This window comes from Lissotriton vulgaris, chromosome 9, assembly GCF_964263255.1.
Source record: "Lissotriton vulgaris chromosome 9, aLisVul1.2, whole genome shotgun sequence".
In the NCBI taxonomy this organism is placed as follows: domain Eukaryota; kingdom Metazoa; phylum Chordata; class Amphibia; order Caudata; family Salamandridae; genus Lissotriton; species Lissotriton vulgaris.
The window spans coordinates 103,874,333-103,892,744 of record NC_141697.1 but is presented as its reverse complement, the minus strand read 5'-3'; the positions used below and the strand labels follow the sequence as shown (position 1 = coordinate 103,892,744).

At 47.8% G+C, this 18,412-nt stretch overlaps 1 protein-coding gene across 1 annotated transcript in view; it reads left to right on the top strand.

Moving 5' to 3' along the window:
* The window catches only part of LOC147689673 (matrix metalloproteinase-18-like), an 88,103-nt gene that overhangs the window by 33,791 nt on the left and 35,900 nt on the right, over nucleotides 1–18,412 (top strand). The window contains exons 4-5 of the mRNA XM_086937143.1: nucleotides 2,102–2,336; nucleotides 15,137–15,508. Of these exons, the coding sequence (XP_086793269.1) occupies nucleotides 2,102–2,336; nucleotides 15,137–15,508 (607 nt within the window). The remainder of the gene's footprint in view (nucleotides 1–2,101; nucleotides 2,337–15,136; nucleotides 15,509–18,412) is intronic.

The window sequence follows — 18,412 nt, the reverse complement described above, 5'->3', positions numbered from 1 at the left end:
GCCTTTTACCGTCTTGTCTTTCCTTCTATTGCGCCCAAGATGGTTTAGCGCTGATCGCGGTTCGGATGGTCTGCTATATTGCGTTGCTTATCTTTTGATGGAAGCCATCAGCTTGTCAATAGGTATTTGCCTCTCCCAGTGACTGGCTTAGTTTGTTGTTTGTCTCTTATGTCTTCTTTTCATGGCACGGAGATTCTTTTTCTATTTGTTTCACTAATAAAAATATATATTCCTAAAATAGTTTAAAATAAAGTATTAATAGAATGAAGAGTTATGCACAATTTTATTACTCGGGCCCAGGAGAAACTCTAAACATCAAGGATGTGTGATGGGCCAGAGAGGGGATCCCACATACAACATGACATGAACAAACTCCAGATTCCAGCAGCTCTGCTCACGGTACCACAAGCCCACCGAGGACCCACCCGCTCATCTCCAATGTTCACTCATCCTTTCGTTTGACCATTGGGTAGGAGATTATGTACCCTAGCATCCACATGCATACATTTATTGAACCCTAAGTAAGGAAGATGCTGTCTTTCAAATATTACTGCATGCTCCAGTGTTTGCCATGGAGAACTGATCCCAACACAGCTGGATTCTACACTCATCAGGACAAACAAGCATTGGCATAGCCAATAGGTCTCGCTTATGGGACCTTATAAGAGTTTAGATATGCAACACAATATCCTTGGTGCGACAACAGCAACTGCAGGTAACTTCAGATAACTGCTGTGGTTCAGACTTTGGGACACAGTATAGTCTGGTGAGCCAGCTAATGCTGGCTCAAAGGTCAGAGCTAAAAATTACTTTCACCAAAAAGTCAATCTTATGTGAAAAATGTGTTATTTCACCATCTAGGACTAGATGAAGACCTCCTCATAAAAGCAAAGCTTCTGTAAGACCATGGAAGCACATTTGCTTTGGTAGAATTACCTTTTTTCAACTGCACTCCTTAAAAAAGGGGATTTTTGTTATCGTTATAGCATCGTGAAAAATGTGCCTAGCTTATGAATGCCACTACCTCAAATGGACTTCTTTCTGGAAGGCATATGTTTCCGCTTCGGTAGAGCGAAGGCATCTACAATACAAAATGTATACACGCACTGACAAAATGTGCAAAGAATACAGAATGCGCACTGAACTCAAGAACTACTACGGCTGGCTCTCAGTTAAAAAAGCTGCAGTGCTATAAATCCTACTCGTCTAAAGCGTAGTGTCCATCTCTGTTGCCATCTCAGGGGCGTCCTTAGGCATGTGCAAGCTGTGCACCTGCACAGGGCCACCATGCCAATATATATCCTTAATATAATAATCCTCTGAGGATGGATACATATTTGTGTGGCGGCCCCTGGCATGGATTTGGCGGCCTCCGCTCTGTTCCACTTCCAAACACCCTGACCCCTCCCTCTTCACTGACCTCCGCGTTCCGCCCCACCCGGACCCCCTCTTCCGGGGCCCCCTACCTACGCTCCCTGCCCAGGGCCACCATGAGCCTAGAGCCACCCCTGGCCATCTCCAGGTTGAGTTTTAATTCTCACAACAGACAGCTGGATGTAAGAGTAGGAGAAGTTGGTTCATCTAGTCTAATCACAATAAACCCTCCACCCCTTGAGTTCCCGCCGAGTTAGAAATGAATGAAGGTTTGGATGGGACCTCTCAGTGCACGCACTTCTCACATGGGGAGGGTGTGCGTGGGAGAGACGCGTGCATCTTTGGATTTTGTACTTGTATCTGTGGCACCTTTGTGTGTACCATCAACATGGAGGTGTTGCTATCATGCCACGAAGAGGAAAATCCAGACTGTAGTGGTTGAACCATATTTTCTCTTTCACTTCATCTTGGGAATAATGTTGATATTATCTAAGAATCAGACTATACTCTCGCCTAATGCTGTCAACATCCCAACAGTGCCCATTACCACTCATACCCCACCAAGAGTAGGATCACAGACTGAGTATTGATCCATCATTAAGACTATTTTTAGTGTTCATTGCTTGAACCGTCTAAGCTTAACTCTATCTTTGAAATCTCTCTGCTTTTTGGTTGCGAATGAAAAAGTTTTCAGACCTGTGGAACGTTGTATTCCTTTTCCTTCCAGGTGTGGCAAAATGTCTCCTCAATTCGCTTTGAGGAAGTTGGCGCCAACAAGACCGCGGACATTGACATTTTCTTTGTGGCGGGCGTGCACGCTGATGGAGGTGGAAACGCCTTTGATGGATCCGGACGGGTTCTAGGACATGCTTTCTTCCCACCTGCCAAAACGAGCGTCAAACCTATTGATGGAGATTTGCACCTGGATAACGATGAGAACTGGACCACAAAAGTCAAGAAAGGTAACTAGAGAGGTTATGTTCCGGAAGAACATTGATGAAAGTGGAGCAATGCACAGACCTTCATCTTCACTCCCTCCCCCTCTCCAATGTTTTTGTGTATTTTTGTATGTGTTGGAAGCTCAAATGTGGTAGACATGAATAGGTGCCAATTATTGAGCTCTGTTGATCAGAGCTCACACCAGCTAATGAACGCAGCCACCCTCCTTCTATCTTTATCTCTTACTGTCATCCTGGAACCTTACATTTCCCAAGTCCCACAAAGGATGACACTGTTGCATTCTAATGCAGGCCAATACAATTCAGCCCATATCTTTTTGGGGCATTGCAACAGGATGATAATTGATAAATATATTCTAGATTATAGACAAGTGGGAGAAATAGTGTTTGGTGATGAAACCCCACACACAGGAGCACTTCAGTCCCACTCTGGCCTAATCTCCACTCACAGAAAGTTTTGATAAAAGTGCTGTTCAGTTTGGTTCTCTCTAAATGCAGTTATTTTGGCAAAATGTATAAAGAGAAAGTAAGGACCAGTAAGGACTTCCAGAATATCTAAGTTGTGTTTTTTAAATATCCTTTTGCTTAGAGCAATAATGTTTCAGTAGATGTCTCTGTTAAACAAAGTTTCATGTAGTGTGAAAGCTTTCCTTGAGAATTTCTTTCACATTTACATATTTAAAAGAAAACTATTTCTAAAGGAGGTAGTAGATTGTTTGAGTCCACATCACCTGGTATAACTATATCGTCTCTCATCCAAACACTAACCATGCCCATCTAGGTTAGCCTTTGGGGCTGGATGAGTTGAATCAAATTCAGGATTTGGAGTGTAGGAAATTCCACTATAACATCCTTCAGGAGAAACCCCAAAATACAAGAAAGTCCAGGTGTTATGCCTCATTCTAGGGAACTTATACAAACTTACCAGTTTAGTGCATACTAATCTCCAGTGATTGCACTTGCTAACACGGATGACACTTATTGTATGATGGAAGGAAGCCCTTATTCATGGCCTGAAGATTTGCAGTGCTGACCTTCCTCTCACACATGAGCATAGAGCCAGGCCCTCTTCTCCAGCTGTGACGCCTGGACTCATTGGTGGGAACGTAGTTATGAAGACACCTTTCTAAGTGTGAAGCACACCCTACAGAACTCAAGTCGATCCAGAACACATGCAATGTTTTAACGAGTTAGGCTTGGGGAATGGTAGGATTTTTAGTTGTGAATAAAACTACCACTGAAAGGGAGCAAACTCATTTTGGATAACATACAATTATTGCACTGGGTTGTCCATTCTGAGATATTTTGCGATATTTAGTTTAAAGTCAACGGTCCTCAGCGGGCATAAGGTAGAGGGACACATGTTGGCGAGATCTGCTGGGATGGACTTAGTTAATATCACCCCATATCTACATGCACGTTGTTTCACCAAAATACCAGGAGTAGCGGAAGTGACATCATATAACTTTTGACTCTCTATGACCTCACAGGAAGTGATATCACTTGATCCTGATGACATCTCAGGAAGTGATATCACGACCTTTGTCTCTGTTGCTGTGATAACACAAGAAGTGACAGGGTGCTGCATTGACAAATGGGGCATTATACGAGGTGACATAGTAGACCAAATACTATGCTAAATTATTTAAAACACTTTGAAATTTCATTGGAGCACCTGCAAACACCCCAAAATAAAGACCATTAAATAGAATTACCCAAATCAGCGGACATTGTTATCAAACAATGGTAGGATAAAAAGATGCATATGGTACTCAATTTTTCATTTTTCCATAAAATCTGCTAGTGGACACCACTGAAACAGGAATGTTGTATTTTTAATGTATGTGCTAGAGATGCTCCACCCCTTTACTTCCAATAATCAGGACAGTTTTAGTGAGTTGGTGGTTATAACCTACAGCACCCACAACATGAGCACAAGATGTTGCATCTGACTGTCATTTCGAATTCCTGTAGGAACAATCAGACACACAAAAAATAAGACCTTCCCAGACTCTCATCCACCTGAGCAACAGATACCGCAGTCTCATCCTCACACTTCCCATCCACCAAACCTGCAGTGTTCAGGAAACACAAGAACTCAACAGCCCATTTCTAACAGGCCCTCGTTGAATATCTAACGGGAGCCCTGTCTGTATTGTGCCTTACTTCACTGTGGTCTCTGCCCTCAAGACAGAATGCAGGTAGTTCACCTCCACTGCCGGGGGGGCGGGTGGGTGGTAACTCCACACAATCCCCTGCTGCGTGTTGCCTTCTGTGACAGTGTTGTAAAAAGGGGGTGGCCCCTGAACACCTGTCTGCAACGCAGCTCCCTGGTGCATACTGGAGGTACCTGGTGGGCTAGTTGGCCCCAGGGACCCTCAGGATTGAAGAGGAATTGATTCCCCAACTTAAAACGTGCCACAGGGCGCGTTTGCACACATGTCACCTCAGGCCCTGCCCCCTTCCTTCACCACTGTGCAAACGCACCCCCTGGCGAGTTGTAAGTTGGGGAATTCATTCCCCTTCATTATCCAGTATTTGGGTGTCTTCCATAGATTCACATGCCTGAATCATTCCCCGTCGCTGAGACGGGAGCCTCCGGTACATAAAAAAGTAATGTCCTATAGACATACATAGAGAAAATAGACCTAAGGGCTTCCCCTTAGCAGCCTTTCCTCGTCCTTATGTAAAAAGGACCAAACTCTCACAGTTAGCCAATCAGCTCCGACCTCCCTCTAGAACCTTCCTGGGAGGAGCCTCAGTCCCTCAGATTTTCTACTGCACGTCGTGCTAGGGAGTCTCCAGCCTGAGCTCTCCTCAGGTTTTCTTCGAAATCATCGAACTTTCTTTGAAAGTACTTCTTCGATCTCAAATCTTCTATAGACTGCTTCACTACACTGTTCTTACAGTACGTGTTGCCATTCCGCTGCCTTATTCCATGTCGGAATCGCAGAAAAAGGCCTCTTCCATGTCGGAATCGCAGAAGAAAGCCCTTTTCAGGGCCTGCTCTTCATGTGGAAAGAAACGGATCCATGCGGATGATAAGCACGATCTGTGCTTGTATTGCCTGTACCCTGACCACGTCTCTGACAAATGCAGGGTGTGTAGAGCCTTCCCTAAAAAGACTGTGAAGGACAGAGAGGCTCGCCTTCTCGTATGGCTCGACAGGCTTAAGGAAAGAGACACTCTGGAATCTTCAGAAGGCAGTGTTTCCAAGTCCTCGGAAGTCTCTAAAAAGAGGCCCAGGGTACTTTCCCCTGGCCATACAGACACTCCTCCTAAGAAGGCACACAAGAAGTCTTCAGAGGCAAGATCTACGACATCTTCAGTGTCTGTTCGAGACGATCAAACTTTCAAGAAGCCTGCTCCGTCTACCACTAGACAGAGGACTACCTCGGTCACGACCACCGTGTCGACGACGTCAGCGTCGTCGCCCTCAGCGGCGGCAACCACGACTACATCCTCGTCCTCAGGTAGACCTGTTTCCTCTATCATTCTGCTGAAATCGTCGAAGACGAAGACCCTGTCGACGACGGAGTCCACGCCGACGACGTCAGCGATGTCGAGCCCATCGTCGTCAAAGAACACGCCGTCGACAAAGAAGACGTCGACGGGAGGCTCGAACACGGGGTCGACGAAGGCACCGATTACGGGCTCGCCCTCGATGGGTGCATCGGCGACGACATCTTCGACGTCGAAATCGTCGCCCACGACAAAGGTGCCGGCGACTGCCCCGTCCTCGCTCAGGTCAGCCTCGACGACGGAAACTCCGTCAACGAGCGAACCGTCGACGGGGATGGCGCTCACGGAGCCATGGAAGAAATCCAAACTAGTCGAGGTGTCGGCCCTCTCGTTACCACCGTCAACGGCTCCCTCGACGGCAGCAGGATTGCAGTCCACGTCGGACAAAACTACCAGGGCACAGATTACCCCGGAATCTACGTCTCCAAGCAGAGTGGAAAGGCAGCCACCTCAGGACATCTTCCAAAGTGAGGAGTCTGAAGAGGAAGACCAGCCAGGTCCCGCTACCTCTATCTCAGACCTTAACGTCAAATGCCAAAGTACTGATGAGGAGCATGAGGACACACTAGTGTCCGCACGGAGGTCACCCCAATGATATGCCTACCGGCGACCCTTGTCAATGACCTGCGGTACCTAGTACAAGATTACAAACAACGCTTCCCAGATGCGGACAGTGGGATGCAGACACCTGTCACACGTGCCCCGGCGTCCGCCCCGAATCACCCTCCCGCCCACGGCAACCGCGAACAGGCCCGGCCTCAGGTGGTGAGACCCCGTGACAAGGTCCAACCTCAGGCGGAGGAATCCTCAGAAGATGAGGAGGAGGAGGAAGAATTAGAGGAAGGAGAGGTCCAGGACGTACACTCGGACCAGCATGACGAAGATGAATATGGAGCGTCCTCCCCGGCTTCGTCGGCTCCAGCTTCACCGCACCCACGCCAAGCGGACTCGGTGCCGGCGTACATTGGCGGCTTCCACAAACTGGTGGACAGGGCGGCTAAAAGATTTCATATGGTCGTGGAATCGACTGAAACGGAATGCTTTTTGCATGACTTCAAAGAGCACTGCCAAAAGTCGGCTAAATCTATTCCGATTATTGAGTTTCTATGGGACCAGGGCAAGAAATTGATGCTAACGCCCGCTTCTGTGCCCGCGGTGGTGCCACGCCTGGACAAGAAATATAAAGCCCCGCTTACGGCGGTGGCTTGCCTCAACGGCCATCCTAAACCGGATTCGGTAGTGACTCAGGCGGCCCAGAAACACTCCCGCAACCCATCCTCCCCGCTGTCCGCGCCTCCTGACAAGGAAGGCAGGAAACTGGACACGATAGGAAAGAGGTTCACGACTACGTCAGCCATGACAATCAAGGTGGCCAACTCCATCGCCCTGCTGGGGCGCTACAATCGACAACTCTGGGAGGACATTGCCCCTTACGTACAAGAACTGCCCGACGCGATCCAGAGCGAAGTCAAGGCTCTCCTTGTGGAAGGTCAGAATTCCGCTGCGGAGATAATCGACTGTGCTATCGATGCAGCCATGACTGGGTTCCGTCAGCTCGCTGGAGCTGCGGTTCTCCGCCGTCAAGGCTGGCTAAAAGCTACATCTTTCCGCCAGGAGGTTCAATCGAAGGTGCTGGACATGCCCTTCGACGGCCAGCATCTTTTTGGTGAAAAAATCGATGAGGCACTGCAGGCCATAAAGAAGGATACCGATACCGCTAGGGCACTAGGCACCCTGCAGTCACGAAACCAGTCCTTTCGAGGCGGCCGCTCCAGAGGTCAGTCCTCCTATAGGGGTTCCTACCAGAACAAGTCCTCTTACTCGTACAATAACAGAAATCAGTTCCAGCAAAGGCAGCAACAAGGTAGACAATCTTCCTATGGCAGATCTACCTTCAGAGGCAAAAATACCAAGAAGGGCGCTGGCGGCCGCCAGTGACCGTTTACTCCAGCCAGTCCTACAACCGTCTCCATCCTTTCAAATTGGAGGAAAACTGACCCATTTCCTCACCAATTGGCAACAAATTATCACGGACCGGTGGGTCCTGCAAATGATACGATTCGGACATTCCCTCGAATTCACCCACATCCCTCCCAATACGCCTCCCCAGAGACGGGCGCACAAGCACCTACGCCTCCTTCTCCAGGAACTGTCCGTCATGATACACAAAGGAGCGATCGAAAGGGTTCCAGCATCCTTGAAGGGGACGGGATTTTATTCCCACTTCTTCCTCGTACGACAGAAGGAAGACAAGTGGAGACCCATCTTGGACCTCCGGGCGCCCAACGCCTTCCTACGGAGCCAATCATTCAGGATGGTGACAATCCAGGAAATCCTGGGCGCACTGGAAAAGGGAGATTTCATGACTTCCCTGGACCTCCAGGACGCCTACTACCACATCCCCATCCTCAAGCGTCACAGAAAGTTCCTGAGGTTTGAGGTAGCAGGCAGGTATTATCAGTTCAAGGTCCTACCGTTCGGCCTCAAAACCGCGCCGCGGATTTTCACAAAGTGCCTTGCACCGATGGCGGCTTTTCTACGTCAGCTGGGTCACCAAGTCTTCCCCTACCTCGACGACTGGCTGGTAAAGGCACCCTCATCCGAAGGTGCAGCCGGATCCTCCAACGCCTGCACCACTCTTTTTCAGAAGCTGGGATTGATCCTCAATCTCAAAAAATCTTGCACTACTCCTACGACAAAAATTACCTTCCTTGGGGCTACCTTGGACACGGAGTGCGCAAGGGCCTTCCCCTCGAAGGAAAGGACGGACAAGATACTGTCCCTGGCCACGGCAGTGGCAGCAAAGACACGCCTCAAAGTCCGGACTTACACCTCCTTACTCGGAATGATGTCTTCCTGCATACTCCTCATCCCTCACTGCAGGCTCAGGATGCGCCCCTTGCAGGAAGCTCTCACGAGACAATGGACTCAAAGTGCTGGCTCGTTCGAGGACACAGTAAGGATAACGCCGAGCATTTCCAAAGGTCTTCAATGGTGGAGACATCGAAAGAATCTTACGACTGGCTTGCCGTTTCTACTTCCTCCGGCGCCTCTGGTCATCACGACGGACGCCTCCCTGGAGGGCTGGGGCGCTGTTCTCCAGGACCTTCGGATCAGCGGCAAATGGGAGGATCAGGAAAAACTGCTCCATATAAACCTTTTGGAGCTGAGGGCTGTATATCTTGCTCTACAAGCCTTCCTGCCACGCATCCAGAATTCCCCGGTGCTTGTCAAAACAGACAACACCACGACAATGCACTGAACTGAACAAGCAGGGGGGAACGCGGTCTCTCTCTCTATCACGCGAATCGCAGAAAATCTGGAACTGGCTGGTGTTGCACGGAATCTCGCTCAAGGCGGACTATGTTCCCGGAAAGGACAATACCATCGCGGACGCCCTCAGCAGGCAGAGATCCCTCTCCCACGAGTGGGAACTGAACGACGACACTCTGGCTCACATTTTCTCTCAGTGGGGTGTCCCGAAAATCGACCTCTTCGCAACCAAGGGGAACGCCAAATGCCCAAGCTACGCAAGCTGGCATCCCCAACAGGGGTCACTGGGAAATGCTTTTTCCATCGGCTGGTTCAGCGTGTTTGCGTACGCTTTTCCTCCGTTTCCGATGATCCCAAGGCTCCTCCGGAAGATGAAAGCGGAACCTTGCACCCTGATCCTGATTGCTCCGTTCTGGCCGAGACAACACTGGTTCTCGGATCTGCTTCGCCTCTCCATCAGGCCTCCGATTCACCTGAGGCAACACCCGAACCTCTTAACGATGTCGAACGGACAGGTACAGCACCCGAGCCTCCGCTCGCTCAAGTTATCGGCCTGGCTCCTGAGCACAGAGAGTTCTGCGACCTAAATATCCCGCAGGACTGCAGGGAGGTTCTGGCGAAAGCGAGGGCAGGTAGTACGAACAAAACCTACTCGCTCAAGTGGAAAAGGTTCTGCATTTGGTGTTCGGACCAGGGCCTGCGGCCGCTTGATGTCACCCCTGAACAGATATTGCTATACCTCCTACAATTGGCACAGTCAGGACTAGCACATGCTTCCATTAAAGTTCACCTGGCAGCTATCTCTAGGTTCACCAGAACTTTCTCAGGGCCTTCTCTGTGGTCAAGTAGGCTGGTCAAACAATTCCTGAAGGGGCTCTACGGATCCTTTCCGAGGCCTCGGAAGGTCCCTCCGACCTGGCAACTGAATCTGGTACTCAACCAGCTCATGAGACATCCGTTTGAACCCATTCATCGGGCATCTATCAAACACCTCTCTTGGAAAACGGCGCTCTTGCTCGCTATAACATCGGCCAGGAGAGTTAGCGAGCTACAAGCATTGCCCATTCAGGAACCATATATGCAATTCAGACAGGACAGGGTGGTGCTGAGACCGAACCCTAAATTTATACCTAAAGTGCCTTCGGACTTTCATCTCAATGAACCGATTGTCCTTAAGTCCTTCTTTGCGAACCCTTCCACGGCGGCGGAAAGGGCGCTGCATTCTTTGGATCTCAAAAGATGCCTAAAGTTCTACTTGGATAAAACCAAGGATCTCAGAAAGTCTACACAACTGTTCGTGGCATACAGCAGCCCAAGAACGGGCCTGCCTCTTACGAAACAGAGTATCTCCAGATGGATCTCCTCGGCGATTGCATTCTGCCACGACCAGGCCGGACGGCCTTTGACTGATCGTGTTACTGCTCATTCCACAAGGGCGATGTCCACGTCAGCGGCGCTATTCGCTGGAGTGCCAATCTTGGACATATGCCGGGCAGCGACCTGGAAGTCTCCGCACACTTTCTCCAGGCACTACTGCCTGGATATTGAGCTTCAGAAGGATGCAGCAGTGGGCCAGGCGGTGCTACGCCATCTCTTTCAGTGAGGTGAGCCTTCCTACATCCCACCATCCAGGTATGCACATTCATTATGATTGTATGTTTCTGCTTACGCTGTTTTTACCATGTTGTTGATGATCTGTGTATTGTCTGACATGTCTGCAGACCTACTTGCTTTACAATTGTGCATATATAATTGCTGGCTACTCTGATTCAGGCATGTGAATCTATGAAAGACACCCAAATACTGGATAGGAAATGGGTTACTTACCTGTAACAGCAGTTATCCAGTATTGGTGTCTTTCATAGATTCACATGCGACCCTCCCGCCTCCCCTGGAGGGGCTCACATCCCTCTCTAACAATATTACGCCAGCTGGGTGCGTACGAAAATCTGAGGGACTGAGGCTCATCCCAAGAAGGTTCTAGAGGGAGGTCGGAGCTGATTGGCTAACTGTGAGAGTTTGGTCCTTTTTACATAAGGACGAGGAAAGGCTGCTAAGGGGAAGCCTTAGGCCTATTTTCTCTATGTAGGTCTATAGGACATTACTTTTTTATGTACCGGAGGCTCCCGTCTCGGCGACGGGGAATGATTCAGGCATGTGAATCTATGAAAGACACCAATACTGGATAACTGCTGTTACAGGTAAGTAACGCATTTCATACTGAGGGTCCCTAGGGGCCAACTAGCCCACCAGGTACCTCTAGTATGCGCCAGGGAGCTGCATTGCAGAGATATGTTCAGAGGCCATGCCCCTTTTTTACACCTCTCTGCAACGCATCTCTGTGGTGCTTACTGGAGGTACCTAGTGGGCTAGTTGGACCCTAGGGACCCTCAAGATTCAAGGGGACTTAATCTCCCAACATAAAACGGCCAAAGGGTGTGTTTACACAGTGGTGAAGGGAGGGGACGGGGCCTGAGGTGACGTGTGCAAACACGCCCTGTGGCACGTTTTCAGTTGGGGAAAGAATTCCCCTTCAATTCTGAGGGCCCCAGGGGGCCAACTAGCCCACCAGGTGCTTCCAGTAAGCGCCACTGCGCTGTGTTGCAGAGAGGTGGTCCAGGCCTTGCCCCTTTTTACACCTCTCTGAAACGCAGCACTGTGGCGCTTACTGGAGGTACCTAGTGGGCTAGTTGGACCCTAGGGACCCTCAAAATTCAAGGGGACTTCAGCTCCCAACTTAAAACGGCCACAGAGTGTGTTTACGCAGTAGTGAAGGGAGGGGACGGGGCCTGAGGTGATGTGTGTAAACACGCCCTGTGGCGCGTTTTAAGTTGGGGAATTAAGTCTCCTTTAATCCTGAGAGTCCCTGGGTCCAACTAGTCCACCATGAACCTCCAGTAAGCACCACAGAGCTGCGTTGCATAGAGGTAGTCCGAGGCCATGCCCCATTTTACACCTCTCTGCAATGCAACTCTGTCGCACTTACTGGACATACCTGGTGGGTTAGTTGGATTCAAGGGGACTTTATCCCCCAACTTAAAATGCCCACAGTGATGTCTTCAGTGATGTCATTTGAGATGTCATGAGTGATGTCATGAGTGATGTCACTGACCATGTCATGAGTGATGTAATATGTGACGTCATCAGCAGTGCATTGCGGGCGCAAGAGTTATATTTAGCTGAACTAACTATACCAGAGGAATTTCTATGGTTTTGTACCAGTGAAATGGGCAACTAACTATTACGCCCCTGAAACCTATGGTTTTTTCAGTGAAAGGGATAGACTGGAGATAACTTTATTGATATTTAACCGCTCTGTGTGCAAAGTCCAAAGAAACGCTCGGCAGATGCGTTTGTGCTCTCAAATAGCTTCATCAGTGTCGGTTTCTGTGGGTTTTCATTTTCCTGGGGGTCAGTTAACATATAGATGTCTGCTGTGACCACTTCCCATCAGGTGACTTCTTGCCCCTCCACCGCCTTAGGGACTACTTGGCACCTCGCTCTCCTCCCGCCAAGCCGCTGCATTATATACATATATATATATATATATATATCCAAAAACAGCTCCTCCCAAAGAAAAAACAGAGACCACTTGCGGGGATTCAAGGAGGCATTTAATCTCGAGGCTCACAGGTAGGCAAATGCATTTCGGCAGTAAGATCCGCCTTCTTCAGTGCCAGAGGTGTTGTTCACAAGCAGTGCAGTTCACATTGCAGATTAAAATATCCCACTGCATCCGGTTACGTAATTGGTGACTCCGCTCCTATCATGAATCTTACTGTGGCGAGTTGGATAACGCCTACAGGTCCCAGAATGCCACAGTCGTGTGGGATGTAATGTCAGTGGGGAAGTAAAGTCATAACATTTTCACGAACTCACCAAGTCTGTGTGCCCTCCGAAACAGTGCATCTCCTCTGGTCCCCTATACCGCATAAACCCCCAAATCCAAACGGGATCTTTGAGGCAGGGGGTTTGTGGAAAAATCCTCCAGACCCGACGTGCAGCCAATGGCGACAACACTACCCCGACTTCTCCCAGGATTGGGGTTGGGTGCGGCCAAAACATCCAGTACCCTGGAACAGAAGCAATCATCCGAAACAGAAGCCAGCAGCACCACACCCAACTTTGCAATGCGGGGGTCTCTCAGCGCGATGCTGGCCATCACGCAAATAATGTCCAAAAACAGCTCCTCCCAAAGAAGAAACAGAGACCACTTGTGGGGATTCAAGGAGGCATTTAATCTCGAGGCTCACAGGTAGGCAAATGCATTTTGATTTGTACAAAACATTCTGCTTTTTATTTAATAGAGGTGAGATGTAGTGTCTTGTGATATTTTGTGACGGAACCCCTTTGGCTTCTAACAGACTCCGTAGAGCTGTAACATAGGTGTCAGAGCACAATGCCAGTTTTAGAATATTGAGTTCACAGTTACACGTAGCAGAATAAAGTCATGTAATACTAAGCTCTGTGTGTGGTGTAGTCATTTGTGGGTACCTAGGGTGGGAAGACGCTGCTTAACCCCTTCCAGGCTCATGACGAGCTGGGCTCGTCATGGTGTAGCCTCCTCGCACACTGATGACGAGCCCAGCTCGTCATGTAACATGGGTTTTTAAATATCTCAGCATAGCTCCAGAATTCCACTAGCGCGGATGTGGTTAAACCACTCGGGAATCTGGTCCTTGAAAACACTATCTAAGGCCTCAATTGAAAGTAGGGCAAAATAGAGTAGGGTATCTATCATACCTGCTATATACCCTTTCCCTGAGGTGCGGTATTTACTGGAAAGTCGGTCTGGTAAAATCGCTTGAGGGATCGGCTGCAACAGCAGCCAAGCCTCGCCTCCCAGTCCCCACTGTCCGGTTTTCCTGGCTAGGGGAATTGGGGCAGTACACCCCCTGCCATGACTCTTCTTTCCTTTTCATCCTATAACCTCTGACCCCTTCTTCCTCCCCTGCCTCATATCAGACAGTCCCTGTGTACGTTTACCATTTGCTCAATCAGGTGGTAAATGTGTGAATCAAACCCCAGGGAGTGAGGAATACTCGTGAGGAATTCCGCACAGTAATTCTTTGTCCGTACAGTTATTCTCCATTGTGTGGGATTTAACTCATAATTGCGTGGTACTGGTAAGGTGTTACAGCACGGTAACTGTAAATATGTGTTCAGAGTTGGCATCCAGGCAGTGAAATTCTTTATCGGGTCCCTAATGTGATAATAGGTAAATTTCTACTATCTTTTGAGATAGTTTCAGTGACCCTGTAAGGCTAGAAGACTGGTTGGCCTTGCCATATAGGTAGTTTCAAAGATATAGGAGGTCTGGCAATGGCAAATCTCCTATGTCTTCCACTGATTTCATTTCCATGTGGGCAGTAAATGAGTATTTGATAGTCTGTCATAAGGAGGTGATCATCGGCTACAAAATACTTTTGGGCTAGAGCTATAATGCATTCTTAGATGAATAAAGCCCTTTTTGTCCTTAGATAGTTAAAATACTCCTTAATGGCCTTGTTCTTTGGATAAGGGTGAATTAATGGGCGAGGAATTGTGCTGGGAATAGAGACACTTTTCCTTTTGGAGTGCCACTGCCTTGTCTGATTTCTGATGCCTGAAAGACTATCCCTGCCTGGCACTGGATTCTGCCATAATTTCCATGGTTCAAGTGGCTAGGGAAGGTTGAACTTGGTGGCCTTCCCTTTTTGAATGGTACCTCCAGCTCATTATGGGACCTGTGATCTAACCTTTTATGTTTTTTACCAATCATATTTACTAACAGAAAACAGAGGTAGTGGCTGTGACCTGATGGAATGACATCTGGACCTCAAGATGTTGCTTGAGTGGAATGAATGTTGCAAACCCAAAATGGAAATTGAATCTAGAGGTTGGAATGGAGGAGGCAACCTTTATGGTGGTATAAAAGGTTTCCCAATAATAATTTTCCTCTTTCTCATCCTTTATAGCTTACCTTCTTATTTGTCTTTGTGTTCCTCTCTTGAATATCTCTCCTGTAGGTGTTAACCTCTTCCAAGTAGCTGCCCATGAGGTTGGCCATTCTCTGGGCCTGGACCACTCCAGTATTCCTCAAGCTGTCATGGCACCAACATATAAAGGTTACAACCCGGAGTTCAAGCTCCACCAGGATGACATCGATGCCATCCAGTCAGCGTATGGCAAGCCTTCCGCAAGCGCCCCTGCACCGGCTGTCGTCTCTCCCGCCAGCGAACCCAAGAAAGAGAAAAATGACTCGATCACTGGCACAGGGCACAAAGTAGAGTCAGAAGCCACCAAAGAAGGGGTCAAGGCACCAGTGGTGAGCCTGTGTGGAGGGCAGGCTATTGACACCTTTATATCTACCAAAGAGGGCGCTATCTATGCCTTTAAAGGTGAGTGTTCAAGGGAACTGGAAGTTGATATCAAGGTCAATATATTCAATTATAGAAATATTTTTTTTTAAGTCACTGTATTTGATTATTCAAATGTCATAAATATAATAGTCATGAGGATGCAAATGTGGCATCACTGAGGGCAGAAGGGGGTAAACAGCCATTTAAAAAAAATGTTTTACTTTGCGATACCATTACAATGCATGCATTACCACGCATGCGTTGTACATCGAGAAGCCATTACTATGCATTTTTTAGAACGTATCTCGTTGTAATTGACAACACGTACTAATATCCGCATTGTAATGGAATGCGTTGTATTGGTACGCGTTGTAACAAGTGCTATTCGCAGAAGGGATGTTAATACAGAGACTCTCAGGACACAAGGGACGACGCTTTGAATTTAATAAATATCTAAGATAAGGAATGAAGGCAGGTCAATGCAGATTTGGTGAGGATCTGAGGGCTGTGAGCGCAGATTCACTACTGATGTAAGAAAGGTGAAGGTTATATCTACTGAGGATCCAATGCATGTGAACGCAGATTTATTGAGGGTGCGTGGAGGCAGGATCACTTAAGACCCAAGGTGTGTGAATGTAGATTCACAGGTGATCTTAAGGCTGTGAGTGCATGCTGACTAATCATATAAGGGCTATGAATGCTGATTCACAGGTGATCTTAAGGCTGTGAGTGCATGCTGACTAATCATATAAGGGCTATGAATGCTGATTCACAGGTGATCTTAAGGCTGTGAGTGCATGCTGACTAATCATATAAGGGCTATGAATGCTGATTCACAGGTGATCTTAAGGCTGTGAGTGCATGATGACTAATCATATAAGGGCTATGAATGCTGATTCACAGGTGATCTTAAGGCTGTGAGTGCATGATGACTAATCATATAAGGGCTATGAATGCTGATTCACTGTGGAAATGCAGATTCAGTATTCACAAGCAAGTGCAAAATGTAGATTCAGACAGGACTGTGAATGCAGATTTGCTGAGTAGAGAAAGGGTCTGAACGTATATTCACTGGGGACAGATGATTATGAATATTGATTTTGTATGAACTCAAGCAGAGTAAATGTGAATTCACTTGGGACATTAGAGACGTGAATGCAGATTCACTACTGACATGAGTGTTGTGGGTGTGGTTGCAATGAGATTCGGTGGGCTTAAATACAGATTCCCAGAGAACACAAAGGGTGTGAAATAAGATTCAAGGAGAAGAGAGGAGTGACTGCAAATTCACCAAAGCATCCAAGGAGTGCGAATACAGATTTGCGTTCTCTCAACTGGTATCAATGCAGATTCATGCAGGACTCAAGAGGATTGAATACATTTTCATTGAGAACATAAGTGCATGAATGCTGAATCCGTTCCGCCTCAGGGGTTGTGAATGCAGACTGGCATAGGATACAAAACGTGCCAGTGTAGATTAACATCGGCAGCTTTTGTGTGTGAATGCACATTCACAGGGGCAACAAGGAGTAGGAGTTAGTAGGAATATTCAGTTAGCACACAAGAGGAGCCAACTGGGATCCATATGCTCTTGTCTTACTCGTCGACCAATGAGGCAGTATGTTATTCTTCTTCAGGTTGACGGACAGTGATCAAACAGTGATAAAACAGTGATGCCATGAACCGTGTTCCTTTAAATGTCACATAAAATGTTGTGGGTATTTGTACTACTGCATGAGATGAGGACAGATACAAAGTTACTGAAAATCAACATTCTTTTTTTTGTGAAATATTTTATTTGAGTTTTAAGTTAACATAACATTGTCATATAATAAAAAAATCACAAAACATTGCAGTGACCCTGCACATGCCTGCCCACCCACTACCTCAACGGTATAGGTTGCATACACAGTTCTGGTTCCAAGTATCTGGGTGCCCATCTTATTCCTTTGCCCTTCCTCTTTCCAGTCCATGACATTACCGCTCCTCTGTCTATATTTCCGCTTCCGAGGTCTTCGTATCACTAGTTCCCTATTTCCCATAAGCCACCTAGACTTTTCAAATTTTTTGAGCCATCCCCTTCCGTCATAGATCATCTTTTCCCATGCCTTACACGCACATCCATTCCCCATGTCCAGTCTTGAGGCCGCAGGCATAGTGTGCTGCCCCACTTTTGCGCCATTTTTCTCTTTGCTAGTATGAATTCTAAGTTGATCAAGAATCGTCTGTTTAACTTTGTATCTGAGTCCCCCTATATTCCCAACAGCACTAGGGTGCTTGTGCATCAGTATGCATTCTAGTGGCATCTTCTCATGTTTGTACTACTCCCACCCAATATATTTGGAGTTTTGGGTAGTCCCATAGTGTGTGGAGGAAAATGCCATTCTGACCACAGTTTGCTATGCATTTGTCATCCCTGGACCTGCCTGCTCTGTGCATAAGGACTCGGGGTAGTAGAACTGATGTAAAAATGTTAATTGGATTAGGCAGAGCCTCGCCTTGATGGCCACCTCTCTTGGGTCAGTAGCACGTCCCTCCAATCATCCTCCTTCAGTTCCCCTATATCGTTCGACCAAGGGGCCTTCATCTGGTCCAGTTCCCCCAGTCATATGTGAGGGGAATAGCCTTTCTAGATGAGTGCCCATTTAATAATCTGCTCTCTAGTGGGAAGTCTTCTTCGGTCTCCTCTCCCAGTGAGATTGTAAGTATTTAAATATTTGCTTCATTGGCATTTCATACTCAGCCCGCAGGTGTTCAAAGGGTACGATACGGTTTGCGTCCCAAATATCATCCAGGGTGGAAAGGGCAATGTCATCCCATTTTTTAAACGTTGGTACCTCTGTCACAGGGCCATGGCAAGTGCCCAACCACAATGGAGTTTTTGGTGTTAGTGTCTTTGCCCATTCCATTTCTCGATTCAGCTTGTGTCGGTTGGATATGACC